Source organism: Anabrus simplex, chromosome 1 (genome assembly GCF_040414725.1).
Source record: "Anabrus simplex isolate iqAnaSimp1 chromosome 1, ASM4041472v1, whole genome shotgun sequence".
Lineage (NCBI taxonomy): Eukaryota > Metazoa > Arthropoda > Insecta > Orthoptera > Tettigoniidae > Anabrus > Anabrus simplex.
The window spans coordinates 979,222,734-979,236,641 of record NC_090265.1 but is presented as its reverse complement, the minus strand read 5'-3'; the positions used below and the strand labels follow the sequence as shown (position 1 = coordinate 979,236,641).

General features: G+C 37.7%; 1 protein-coding gene across 1 annotated transcript in view; it reads right to left on the bottom strand.

Annotated features, from left to right (window-relative positions):
• Positions 1 to 13,908, bottom strand: part of IFT54 (intraflagellar transport 54) — a 228,807-nt gene that overhangs the window by 93,872 nt on the left and 121,027 nt on the right. The window contains exon 7 of the mRNA XM_067136819.2: positions 4,309 to 4,363. Coding sequence (XP_066992920.2) covers positions 4,309 to 4,363 — 55 coding nt within the window. The remainder of the gene's footprint in view (positions 1 to 4,308; positions 4,364 to 13,908) is intronic.

The window sequence follows — 13,908 nt, the reverse complement described above, 5'->3', positions numbered from 1 at the left end:
TGGGAAAAACAATTCAAGAAAACGGTTTAGAGAAATCTACTGTAGAAGAAAGGATACACAAGATGGAAAGAGCATATGGTATAATGAGGAATATCTACAACAAAAAGTGTTTATCTCAAAACATCAAAATACAACACTACAATACGGTAGTCAAAATGGAATGCCTATACACGAGTGAATGTCTAGTACTGAATTGTAAGCTGAATAATTTAGAAGTACTAGAAAGAAGAATTATATGGAAAATACCTTTTTTTTTTTTTTCTAGGGGCTTTACGTCGCACCGACACAGATAGGTCTTATGGCGACGATGGGATAGGAAAGGCCTAGGAGTTGGAAGGAAGCGGCCGTGGCCTTAATTAAGGTACAGCCCCAGCATTTGCCTGGTGTGAAAATGGGAAACCACGGAAAACCATCTTCAGGGCTGCCAATAGTGGGATTCGAACCTACTATCTCCCGGATGCAAGCTCACAGCCGCGCGCCTCTACGCGCACGGCCAACTCGCCCGGTGGAAAATACCTGGTCCACTATGAACTACACAACTCTAGAAATCAAGAAGTAATGATGAAATATATTGAAACATAAAAACATAACATAACATAAACAATATGGAAGAAACGATTGATATATTTTGGACATTTATACAGAATGGATAACAAACGGTTAACTTAACAGATCTTCAAATATCTTTGGAACAAGAAGTCAACAACAACCTGGATTCATGAAGTAAAGAAAGATTTGCAAAGAAACAATAGAGGAGAAGGAGAAGGAGAAGGAGAAGGAGAAGGAGAAGGAGAAGGAGAAGGAGAAGGAGAAGGAGAAGGAGAAGGAGAAGGAGAAGGAGAAGGAGAAGAAACAGAGAAATACATTTTTAGGAAGAAAGTGTTAAAAATGGAAGGATTCTAAGGTTGGAAGGGAAAGAAAACAGGCTCAAAATAGTTCAGGGAGAGGAAAAGGAGACATAGTGAGAAGATGAAAGAATATTGGAAGAAGAAGTAGGAACAACAAAGGATGAAGCATTGTGGTCCCTAGAAGAACTTAATGGAGAGATAAAGAAGTAATCAAAGAGGTGAATAGTTTCTATTTGTTGGGGAAGAGCAGAATTCGAAAGCCTGGATAAGTTCTTAAAATGTTAAGAACTGAGCTCGAAGGCTAAAGTCACTTAAGTGTGGCCAGTATCCAGTATTCGGGAGATAGTGGGTTCAAACTCCACTCTCGGCAGCCCTGAAGATGGGTTTCCCATTTTCACACCAGGCAAATGCTGGAGCTGTACCTAATTAAGGCCGTGGCCGCTTCCTTCCCACTCCTAACCTTTTCTGGTTCCATCATCGCCATAAGACCTATCTGTGTCAGTGCGACATTAAAAAAAAAATGTTAAGATGTATCTCTGCACACTAAAGTCAAAATGGTGAAGGCATTAGTTTTTCCCATACTGACATATGATTGTGAAAGCTGGACCATAAGGAAGCGAGAAGGATATTGCATATACCTTGGGCAGCCAAGAAGACAAATGCACAGCTCATTCAAAAGATCAAACCAGATCTGTCTCTTGAGGCATTCATTACAAGATTACAGCTGTCGTATTTTGGACACATTATAAAACGCTCTGATTTATTAGAAAAGACTATTATGCTTGGGAAGGGGAAGAACTCTCGGATACGAGGGTGGCCAGCACTGAAATGGAGAGACTCCACGAAATCCAACATGAACATGTCACTGTAGGACCTGAGGTACTGTATATGGTGGAAGACCAAACCATCTGAGGCAATCCATCCATCCAATCACTAGGTATCGATGTTGACTTGATGGCATCTGATCACCATCATCAATTAGGACACTAGAGAAATATGATTTATGAAACCATCAAATTTCCAGGTGTACGGGCTTACCAACAATGGAGAAGTAGGCTGATTGCAGGCAGGCTAAAAAGCAAAAGTGTGGATCAGAAAGTGTGATCAAAATTTAAAAGTAGAATTATGGATTCTGAATCTTAAAAATGACTTCAAAGAAAATGTTGAAAGGATGGAACAGTTGTTGGAAATCTTAAAAACATAAGTATGAAAGATTGCATTTACTAATAAGCAGATTTATAAGAAAGAACTAATAGGAAAATCTTTCAAATACAGGATCTAGAATGGTAGAAGTTTTGAGCGATGGAAACAAATAAAGATGATAAAAAATATGCCAGTAAATTAATGCGAGAGATGAATGTTGGAAAGTAAAGGTAAGAAGGAATCTTTTGTATTTGAGAGAAGACCCAAGAAGTTCACAAATAGAAAACTTACAGTCATTAAGACCATATAGCCATCATCAAACAATACAATGCAAGTTCATTCACTTACAGAGAGTTGAGTTCCCTGAGAAGTGCCACAGCAAACAAAACAGAAGACTTTGAAAGAATTTCCTTCCAAAACATTATCACAACTTTGCATTTAATGTAAGTACTTATAAGCAAATCAACACAATAAGTAATCACACATTCCTTTTCTCACAAAAGAAATAAGGGATGAGAAATCAGAGAGATGATAAAGGGAAGGAGAATATTGTTGCATCATATCTGAGTAGTTCTTGATTTAAACTGTATATGTGTTACATCACTGTAAACATATATTTTTTTTAATACTTCAAAATTTTGCATCGTAATTTGTTTTTATCTTGGATTAGGTATACAAAAATCAAATTTAGGAAAAATTTAACCTTTCCTGTTAGACTGTTACATCTTGTGAAAATGGCTTATAAGAATTTCTCAAAACTCGGTATTTAAGTTCTGGGGTAGCTAGGATGTACATTAGGCTATATTATATTATGTGATCAGTACACAGTGATGTAGCAATATAAAGGAAGCCAAAACAGGAAATGTTAAATTTCCCTGTTGAAATTAGCTGTATTGAAAACTGTATTAAATAAAAGTTGCACAAAACATAATTTTCTATCTTTCATGTTTCATATGTTTTTACCATACAAGAAATAACAACAGATATATATATACGAATTGCAATTTTTATTGCCAAACCCATCAATAGCAAGCACAGCTTACGTAGAAATACACACATCAAAACAAGTTATGTATCATCTGTGTGTGCCATAAATACATCTCTCCTTGACTTACACTGACAAGATGCGAAACACCTTGTCTTTGAACTGTCTAAACATGTAAACAAACTTGCGTATGGTTCCACCTAGCACAAGCATACCTATTTCGTTGAATGTTGGTGTGGCAGTTACACGAGTACTTTCGCTCAGATAACAGTGTAGAGCTTTTGTAATCAGTGTTTGGATGTTCTAATCTTTAAGATCCTTAGTAAAAAATTCCACTTTTACAATACCAGTAGTTATTTTATTCGTCACGACAACATAAATATGTTAATTCAGGACATGTTTTGTCTATGCATGTCATCTGGCCCAATAGCTTCGCCACTCTTCAATGAGTTCAAGGCATACTCCTCTTTGCTCCTAATGATGTCCAACCAACATCATCCATGATACCAGACTCAGAATTTCTGTTATCAGAGAACAGTCGCTCAACGTGCTCTTTCCATTATCTTAGATTCTCTTTGGTGCTTGCCAGGATTTTGCCATTCTTATCCATGAAGATTAACACAATTTTTCCAGCCGTAGAAACCACAGTACAGTGCAGAACCATGGAGCTTCGCTGAGATGAGTGATGCATTATCATTTGTGTGCTAAAAATTATCAACATACTTGGAAAGTATGAACTTTACTTTCACAAAGACCTATTGAGATGGGTTAGAGGTCACCAGAGGACTGAGATGTCCTACCATATGGAGGTCATGATTCAGAATGTGTCCATAATATCAAAGCAACTGGAATCTTCACTCTAAGAATCATTTACTAAGCCACTCAGCTGTTGTCCATGGTTGATGAACCATAAACGACTACAAGTATATCGTGACTTCAAAGTCACCTACATTTTCACGATGTTATATGCTGATTATGTTTAAATTTTTCAAAATCCTCATTTCATAGAATCTGTAATGCTTATTTTGGAGTCGGCTATATTACATCATTTATGGTGAAAATATCCCTTCAAGAATTTACATCTTAGATGAGCTGGTCATGAAACTGTCTACAGCAGTGAAACATATCTGGGTAGTTCAAAACAATAAACTTGAAAACCTGTACCAATAGCTTGTCAGTATTACAAAATAATTAGTATAATCTGCTGGTAAGCCACAGCCATGACCCATCTTTTTCCTCCATTTTCACTGCTGAAAGGGGGCATGTTTAAAAAATGTGATGAAACACAAACATTAGTGTGCCAGTTAGAAAGTGCTCAAATGAAACACATACTTGCTGATTTTCTTCTATTTTCATGTGCAGTCCGAGGCCTTATGACTTCTGGTTCCTAAAATAAAGATTAAAAGCCCAATAAGTATCACTGCTCTAACTACTTCCAAATTGCTGTAATTTCAAATGAAAAATAGTCACCGAATGCCAACATATAATCAGTATATTTCAAGCACTAGTTAAAATCTGATAGTAGTAACATACCTCTCAAGATAAAAAGAGCTGCATTCCACTCTTAATACTATTTAATTGATGATGAATGATCATTGATATTCATAATGGTGGCCTACATCACTTTAATATCTGGTTATTTAAAAGGAGAGGGAACACTTAAGATGTAACATTTTGCATTGGAACTTATTCTCACAATAAAGACTGATTATAATAAAAGAATTTAAGGCAAAACAAAGCACATTTTAAACATAGCTTCATTAAACATATAGTTCACCACAAAAAAAGATAGAAGGAATTAATGCATATGATGATCAACACAGTAGTTCAAAGAACAGGAAAGCACTGTAGATCTTACGTAGAAGATGGTCAAAATAAGTTAAACAAGGCACTTAAATGTTCGAGAGAAATATGATTTATTATCAACTTCCTAAATATACAGGCTATCAAGAATGGACAAAGCGCATACTAGTCAAAAGAAAAGTGTGAAAGCTACACAGCGAGATGGTCACGAGGAAAACAGTTTTTATTATGAATAACATTTCCTGTATCTCCCATAACAGAGAGCTGCATTTTGACTCTTAATATTATTTCATTCATAATTACAACTACTTTGACTACAGGGCATAGGGAAAAGACATATTATCTAAACAATAAAAATACTAAGGGCAAAAGATTCATCTTAAACCCCCTCTGAAGTACTTTGAGCAATAAGAATACACATGTGTGTTGGTACTGCAGATTATTAAGGTGGTTTCTTTTGTTACTTAATGGGTGGTGTGAATAAAAATGAGCACGCACTCTTTACTCGCGAATTTAGAGCAGGCACTCGCAATGAGGTGAATAAAAACCGCCTGTCGGAAGCAGTCACTCACAGCAGACCTGTGACCTTGAGCACACACTCCAGTCGCTCGAGTAGCAGAGTGGGTGCTCCAGATTTCTGGTGAATAAAGATAAAGCAGGCACTCTTTCCGGTAAGCGCCTGCTCATGTTTCCTTGAGCTAACTCAGTAGGTGACTCCAAGTGATAGTGTCAAGTTCAATAGCATGGCAGAGGTAATGGTGGTGGTTAATCGGAAAAGAAAATTATATAAACTTCGCAGAGAATCATCTCAACTTGATTACAGCGTGTTATACAGGTCCAATAAGGAGCATGCTGAAGAGCCTCCGTGGCTCAGACAGTAGCGCGCCGGCCTTTCACCTTGGGTTCCGTGGTTCAAATCTCGGCCACTCCATGTGGGATTTGTGCTGGACAAAGCAGAGGCAGGACAGGTTTTTCTCCGGATACTCCAGTTTTTCCTGTCATCTTTCATTCCAGCAGCACTCTCCAATATCATTATATTTCATCTGTCAGTCATTAATCATTGCCCCAGAGGAGTGCGACAGTCTTTGGCAGCCAGCACGATTCCTATCCTCACTGCTTCATTCATTCCATTCCTGACCCAGTCAGATGACTGGAAACAGGCTGTGGAATTTCAAGGAGCATGCTGAATGGTTAGCGGAGCATTTCCTTGGGCGCTCCAAAGAAACAAGAGGTGGTGCACTAACAAATGAAGAAAAAATGTAAATCTTCTTGCGTTATGTTGGTGACCCTGGGTTTCAGAGTGGAGTTGGTGAAGACATCTCGGAGAACTGTGTCAAAAACATTTTCACAGGTTTTGACATGAACAGAAATGAAACCAGATTATTAGATAAAATTCCAACAAATGTTGCTTAGATGCAGGAAGCACGGGCTAAGTGGCAAGAACGTTTGAGTTTCTCTTATGCTGTCGGAACTGTAGACTGTATTCATGTACAAATTCAGAAGCCGCATGTTCATGAATGACTGCATTTACAGAAAAGGGGTCCCTAGCATTAGTGTACAGGCCACTTGCAATGGAAAGGAAGAATTCAACCAGTGTAGATGTATCACGGCCTGACTCTGTCGATGACTCCCGAATTTGGAGAACTCCGATGTTTGCAGAGTTATGACGCCTCTGTAGGAAGTTGAAGGGATGACAACTTCTGCAGATCTTACAACTTGCTTACGTCATGACAACACAGATAGGTCTTATGGCGATGATGGGATAGGAATGGCGTAGGAATAGGAAGGGAGCGGCCATGGCCTTAATTAAGGTACAACCCTAGCATTTGTGTGAAAATGGGAAACCACAGAAAACCATCTTCAAGGCTGCTGACAGTGGGGATCGAACCCACTATCTCCCGGATGCAAGCTCACAGCTGCGTGCCCTTAATCGCACAGCCAACTCATTCGGTTCTGCAGATTTGACTACTTAAAAATTTCATTCAATTGTCAATATATTATTTTCATCATAATTAATGTTTGTTATTTACGTTATAGGCCTACCATTTTTCTCAATTTATTAATGTCGTAATATTCAGGCTATGATTTCCTACCCTACAGACGGCCGATGGTAGGGTTATTCTCCCCCTGCATCAGATTCATCAGCCGCTTCTCCCATTATTTTAATGATATGCATTTGTTTCCCATACACTTTAATTCTACTTTATATTTCAGTCTTGTTTTCTTGTTTTGTAATTTTTTACCAACAGTTGTTGGACAGAAATTATTCTTCTCCTTCTACCGCTTTTCCCACCTCTGTTGGGTCCTGGGTGCGAATTGTGTTGAACATGTGTATTTGTAAAGTAAATACAAAAAATTATTTCCACCTTCTCAATACATATCATCATGCAATGTTTACAATAACATTACAATATTATATGGTACTAGTTTCGGTCCTGTAAGGACCATCATCAGCCAAGCCAAGACAAGTGTAAATTATATTGCTAAAACAGAATGATGCAGTGAGATGAATGGTGAAAATGATATCCATATATAATGGACAGTTGTATGTGACAAAATTATTTAAATAGTGACAATAAAATCTTTAAAAACATAGTAATGTCAACTGTTATCTCAAAATAAAATAAAACAGCTCTAGTTGATGGAGTTGCACATTTAAAATGGTTAAGTCGGATGAAGTCCAGAGTTTCTGTTAGATTCTAGAAGATGTAGATCAACATTAGCGCAGAGGGAATGTTTGTTCAAAGAGTCCACAGCGAAGGTTAAAAGTTGTCTGAGCTGTAGGATGTATCTTGAGGTAAACTGAATCTTGCTGTGTTGCAAAGAAGCAATCCCAATTCAATAGGAACCAAATTGAACCTGAGGAAAAGAGAGTTTGAGTTAACGCGAGAAAAAGTAAAATGAGGAAACGAGGCAGGTGGAGAAAGAACAAACATTGAGGACTCACCTTGCACAATGTGAAACGAGCTTGCCAGTTTGAGTGCAACTATCAGAGTGAGAACGGTTTGAAGCAGAAGGGGAGCGACAGGAGCGGAGGGGAGGAGATAAAAAAGGGGAGGGGCAGAGAGACTCGAGTGGGAAGAGGTGTGGAAATGGGAGGCGACTTAAGGCGGGGTAAGCGGGAAGGAAGATGGCGGTGTTTGTGTCGGCGGAGGACCCTTAATTGACTTGAAGAAAGAATTTTGGTTTACTGACTTGCTTTTTCTGAAATAAGTGATGAAAAGGTCAAACAAAATATTAGGTTTCTCGGTTATTTCATTGAGAATGTAATTAGTGTTGAAGTATTGGTCCAAATGGATGTAAAAATTCTCGATTATGTTAAGAAGAGGGCCTTAAAACCAACAACAACAGTTCACACATTCTACATAATACGTCACACATTAATAAGGTTAATAAGTACACAAAATCAGGCGTATACAGGCTTAAATGCAACTCCTGTTCTAATATTTCTTATGTATGGCAGACCGGTAGAAGCTTTAATATAAGATACTCGGAACACTTTAATGCAGTTAAATACAACAAATTTTCCGCTATCGGCCAACATATGGTCGACTATAATCATAAATTTACGAACATCGAATCAGACATGGATATCCTCGAAATAGCTAATAAAGGTCCTCTTCTTACCATAATCGAGAATTTTTACATCCATTTGGACCAATACTTCAACGCTAATTACAATCTCAATGAAATAACTGAAAAACCTAATATTTTGTTTGACCTTTTCATCACTTATTTCAGAAAAAGCAAGTCAGTAAACCAAAATTCTTTCTTCAAGTCAATTAAGGGTCCCCCGCCGACACAAACACCGCCATATTCCTTCCCGCTTACCCCGCCTTAAATCACCTCCCATTTCCACACCTCTTCCCACTCAAGTCTCTCTATGCCCCTCCCCTCTGCTCCTGTCGCTCCCCTTCTGCTTCAAGCCGTTCTCACTCTGGTAGTTGCACTCAAACTGGCAAGCTCGTTTCACATTGTGCAAGGTGAGTCCTCAATGTTTGTTCTTTCTCCACCTGCCTCGTTTCCTCATTTTACTTTTTCTCGCGTTAACTCAAACTCTCTTTTCCTCAGGTTCAATTTGGTTCCTATTGAATTGGGATTGCTTCTTTGTACCACAGCAAGATTCAATTTACCTCAAGATACATCCTACAGCTCAGACAACTTTTAACCTTCGCTGTGGACTCTTTGAACAAACATTCCCTCTGCGCTAATGTTGATCCACATCTTCTAGAACCTAACAGAAACTCTGGACTTCATCCGACTTAACCATTTTAAATGTGCAACTCCGTCAACTACAGCTGTTTTATTTTATTTTGAGATAACAGTTGACATTACTATGTTTTTAAAGATTTTATTGTCACTATGTAAATAATTTTGTCACATACAACTGTCCATTACATATGGATATCATTTTCACCCCATTCATCTCACTGCATCAATCTGTTTTAGCAATATAATTTACACTTGTCTTGGCTTGGCTGATGATGGTCCTTACAGGACCGAAACTAGCACCATATAATATTATAATGTTATTGTAAACATTGCATGATGATATGTATTGAGAAGGTGGAAATAATAATTTTTTGTATTTACTTTACGTGTAATCTCAATTCAATACGGAACCAACTATGAAGTTTATAACCTTAAAAATATGTATGTATGTATGTATGTATGTATGTATGTATGTATGTATGTATGTATGTATGTATGTATGTATGTATGTATGTGCATTTGCCCCTGTTTTACGGCAGGATGCTCTTCCTGACGCCAATCCTAGATGGAGGAATGTAATCATTAGTGCGCGTTTCTGTGATAGTTGGTAGCGTAGTGTGTTGTGTGAATATGAAGAGGAAAGTGATGGGATAAACACAAAAACCCAGTCTCCGGTCCAGAAGAATTAATCAGAGGCGATTAAAATCCCCAAACAAGCCGGGACTCTCTGAACTGAAAGCCTCAATGCTGACCATTCAGCCAATCAGTTGTTGGACGGAAATGTTTAAGTTAATTTTAGCGAGTAGTTCACATTGAACTGCATTTATTGCACTTGTTTTCTTGTGTTTCTTATCCGATACTGTGACTTCAAAAACATAATTGTATGTTTCTTTAAAATGGAGATAAAAGCGGACTGGAATTCCACACTGTCGTCTGCCATGTTAAGTATTGAACTACCCGGAAGTCATCGAAGTGTTATCACAGTCTAAGGTGTTATATATATGGCACGTGCACGACCTTGATCAGTGACAGTGAGTGGCTGCTCCAGACACTCAAGTGTACGCTGTGCTTCCGCTCTGTATTTTTATTCACCGCAAATGCGGAGTGGAAGCTCATCGGCAGGAAGACACTCAGGCACTCAGCAAGCACACGCTCACTCGATAAGACTCATTTTTATTCACACAACCCAATGTTTATGTTCTCATTTTATCTCTACAGATGTTAATATTTCAGTAATATTGGCTAGATATTTAAAACAATTTTGTAACAAGTGCAATCTTCAGTCATGCTGTAACTGAAAGAATGTTCTGTGATCAAATACTGTAGATGCCAAACATGGCTCATATCAAACTATTAGTCAAGTGATAGAGAGAATAATTGCTCTAGGAGAAAATTATGTTCTTGAAACAGAAACACTGATGTAAGACTATAATTGAGAGACGGAAGAATGTTAATAGATCATGAAAATACATATGCTAGTTCTTTTTGCAGGACTAGAAAATGCAAGTTATTTTACGTTGCACCGACACAGTTAGGTCTTATGGCGACGATGGGACAGGAAAGGGCTAGAAGTGGGAATGAAGCGGCCACGGCCTTATTTAAGATACAGCCCCAGCATTTTCCTGGTGTGAAAATGGGAAACCACGGAAAACCATCTTCAGGGCTGCTGACAGTGGGGCTCGAATCCACTATCTTCCGAATAATGGATACTGGCCGCATTTATGTGACTGCAGCTATCGAGCTCGGTGACTAAAAAATGTACTGATATTCAAATCTATGTCATAGAAAACCAAGCACATGACCTATCATGAAACTTGTGACTAATTATATTCCTATGCAGGAGTAATTCCCAGTTGATAATTAAAAGTAGTTTACTTAGCATACTTTAAATTTGTGAACAATCTTATTAAATATTTTCAAGTCTCCCATTATGGCCTAGGCCTATAGTTTTCAATTTTGTCTTCACAGATAGCCACTATTAATTCTGAATTGTGCACAGCTGGTCAGGTGTAGAAACTAAATTAGGCAATTTTATGCAAGTTAAAAGATTGCAGATAGGATTTAGAAACAAAAGAATAGTTCTAAAATTAAAATTTTATAATTGATTCAGATGATTAAATTCCATAGAATATTTCCAGTCATTCAACTGGGTCAGCGATGGAATGAATGAAGCCCCCCATCTAGCGGTGGGGAGAGGAATCATGCCGGCTGCTGGGCCGTGAGCCCTAACTTCACCACAAATGTAAATCAGGATAGACAGATAGATAAATAAATAAATAAATAAATAAATAAATAAATAAATAAATAAATAAATAAATAAAATAAATGAACAAAATTATTTTATCATGACTCAAGTGCACACGTGTTTTGTTAGGAAAATGAAAGCAGTGTTCCTCAGAAATCTCTTGAAATCTGGGAGTATGGACAGGCATAATTATCCATTGTCATTATCATAGCCATTTATTCAATGGAGAGTATAATGATTTGTGAATGGAGGTCACCAATTATGGGTTTTTTGATATCCGAAGCAACCAATACTAGAACCTCAAGCTCTGCTGCAGTGCTGGCACATCAAATCCACCAAAGTTTCTTGTTGTTGTGGAACCTGGTGATTACTTCTTCTCTAACTTTCTCACTCTATTCTATGATCATTTTTATTTGAATTTGTGCCTTAATTCCTGTTGTTGAAAATGATGTGGGTTCTTATGGACAGTATGTTGCCACATTATGTGATCAAATGCTACATCCTCCAGTCATCAAAGCAAATATGGTATTTCTTTATACTCTAAAACATTCTTGCATCAATTTTGCTGCCCTCCTTGATTACATTGTTCATTCCTCAATTGAAAATACATTACTTACTTTGAAATGTGTATGTTAGATATGGCCCATCAAAGTTGATGTTTAATAAACATGTTTCAATGTTTATGTAATTGGGCCTCTTCCAAAACACTGATGTTCATTTGACAATCCCGTCATTGTACTCTTTCTTCTAAGACAGTGCTGGTGGTGTATTTCCAGACATTTAAGTAGTCTAAATCTTGTATTCATAAGTGTTGGTATTACTACACATTGAGTACATGGTTGTCAAAGACCCTCTTGAGGAGATGTTGAAATGCCACACTAGTATATCTGAGTATTCGGCATCTATGCCAGCATTTAATTCTATTTAAAATACACAGAGAGGGATGTTTCCACCTAATCAATACAATATTATATTAAAAATGCAATTACATTTTAAATTGAGTCACAGGACTAGTTTCAGCCCCATGAATTGGGCCACCCTCAGCTGAATACATGAATAGTCTTAAATTCTAAGATAGCATTCTTCACGTATTAAAGGATATTACTGTTATTGTCATTAAAATGTTCTCTTAATGGTAAAATGAAGATTTTAAAAACTCACTGTGCACCAAATATTTCTTCATAAAATGTAAGCATGCTCATCTTAAATAAATATGTAGAATATTGTTATACTGTGGACCTGACTTGCTAGATGTTGTTACTGCATTGTAAAAAGTTGATCACATGGGAGCATCCTTGGTTACTATGATAGTTGTTGATAAAGTTTATGTGCTGTTGATTAAAGAATTGTCAATACAGTGTCTATTTCAAGTCTGTGGTTGAGAATAGAAATGTGGATGTTCGCTCGGCTCCTTGTAGGCCTGTTCCATGATGATGTTCAAACGAAGCGATAGTGTACCTTTTATCCTACTGAAACCAACAAGAACTACTTGTGCAAAATTGTGTGTTAACACTAGAATGTTCTTTTCACAGAATGGCTCCCGACATTTCACATCATGATATCTTTGACGTGTGGATGGGACAATCGTCAACAACACAGTTTGAGGTGGTGTTAGCATATGTGATTGATGCATTCGGTGTTGTTGAGTTGCCTAAAAATCCATTAAACAGTTTAATGTGCACTATGAGAAGGTTTCTCTGAAAATTGGAAGATGAAATGAATGAAAACCTACAACCTGTTTTCCAGTCAGTGACCGGGTTAGGGATGGAATGAATGAAGCTCTCATCTTGCAGCGAGGATAGGAATTGTGCCGGCTGCCGAGGCCTGTAACACTCCTCTGGGGCAATGATTAATGACTGACAGATGAGATAAAATGATAGTGGAGAGTTGCTGGAATGAAATATGACAGGGAAAACCAGAGAAGCAGTTTAAGATATTACCAAAATTTATTAGGATCAACCTATTCAATACAATTGTATTGATCCTAATAAATTTTGGTAATATCTTAAACTGATATACATTTCAATACGGACCAAATATGAAATTTGTAACATGTAAAACCAGAGTACCCAGAGAAAAACCTGCCCCGCCTCTGCTTTGTCCAGCACAAACATCACATGGAGTGATCGGGATTTGAACCACGGAACCCAGCGGTGAGAGGCCAACGCACTGCCGCCTGAGCCATGGAGGCTTGCAAATTGGAAGATAAATGGATAAAATCAGAAAGATATCATGAACATTTTTTAAAGGATAATGCATCATGGCTACAACACAAATTAACTTTTCCTGACATGTAGTGCGAACTGTGCTTGGTCCTTCAAGTTCTGCAACAGGTCTAATCACATCTGGTAGGCCAGAGAAGGCATTTAAAGATTGCACTCCGCAAGTGCAAACATGAAAACTTAAATTTCTTGTTCAGTTGACTAGCTTTGAGGAGCTACAGGCGCCCATTGCAATCAAACTAAGAAATAGAGGAAACCGCAATTCTGCTGCAATCATCGAAGAGCTTTCTAATGCTTTCCTCCACAAGACATACCAAATTCAAGAAAGCCCGAATTTCATCCCTCACACGTCCAGTGAATTTATCAACAGATCAAGCTTTGGCTCTAATGGTTCATATATATTTTTCCGACAAATCAGTACAGAGTGGAGCATAAAAAGGCAAAACAAGC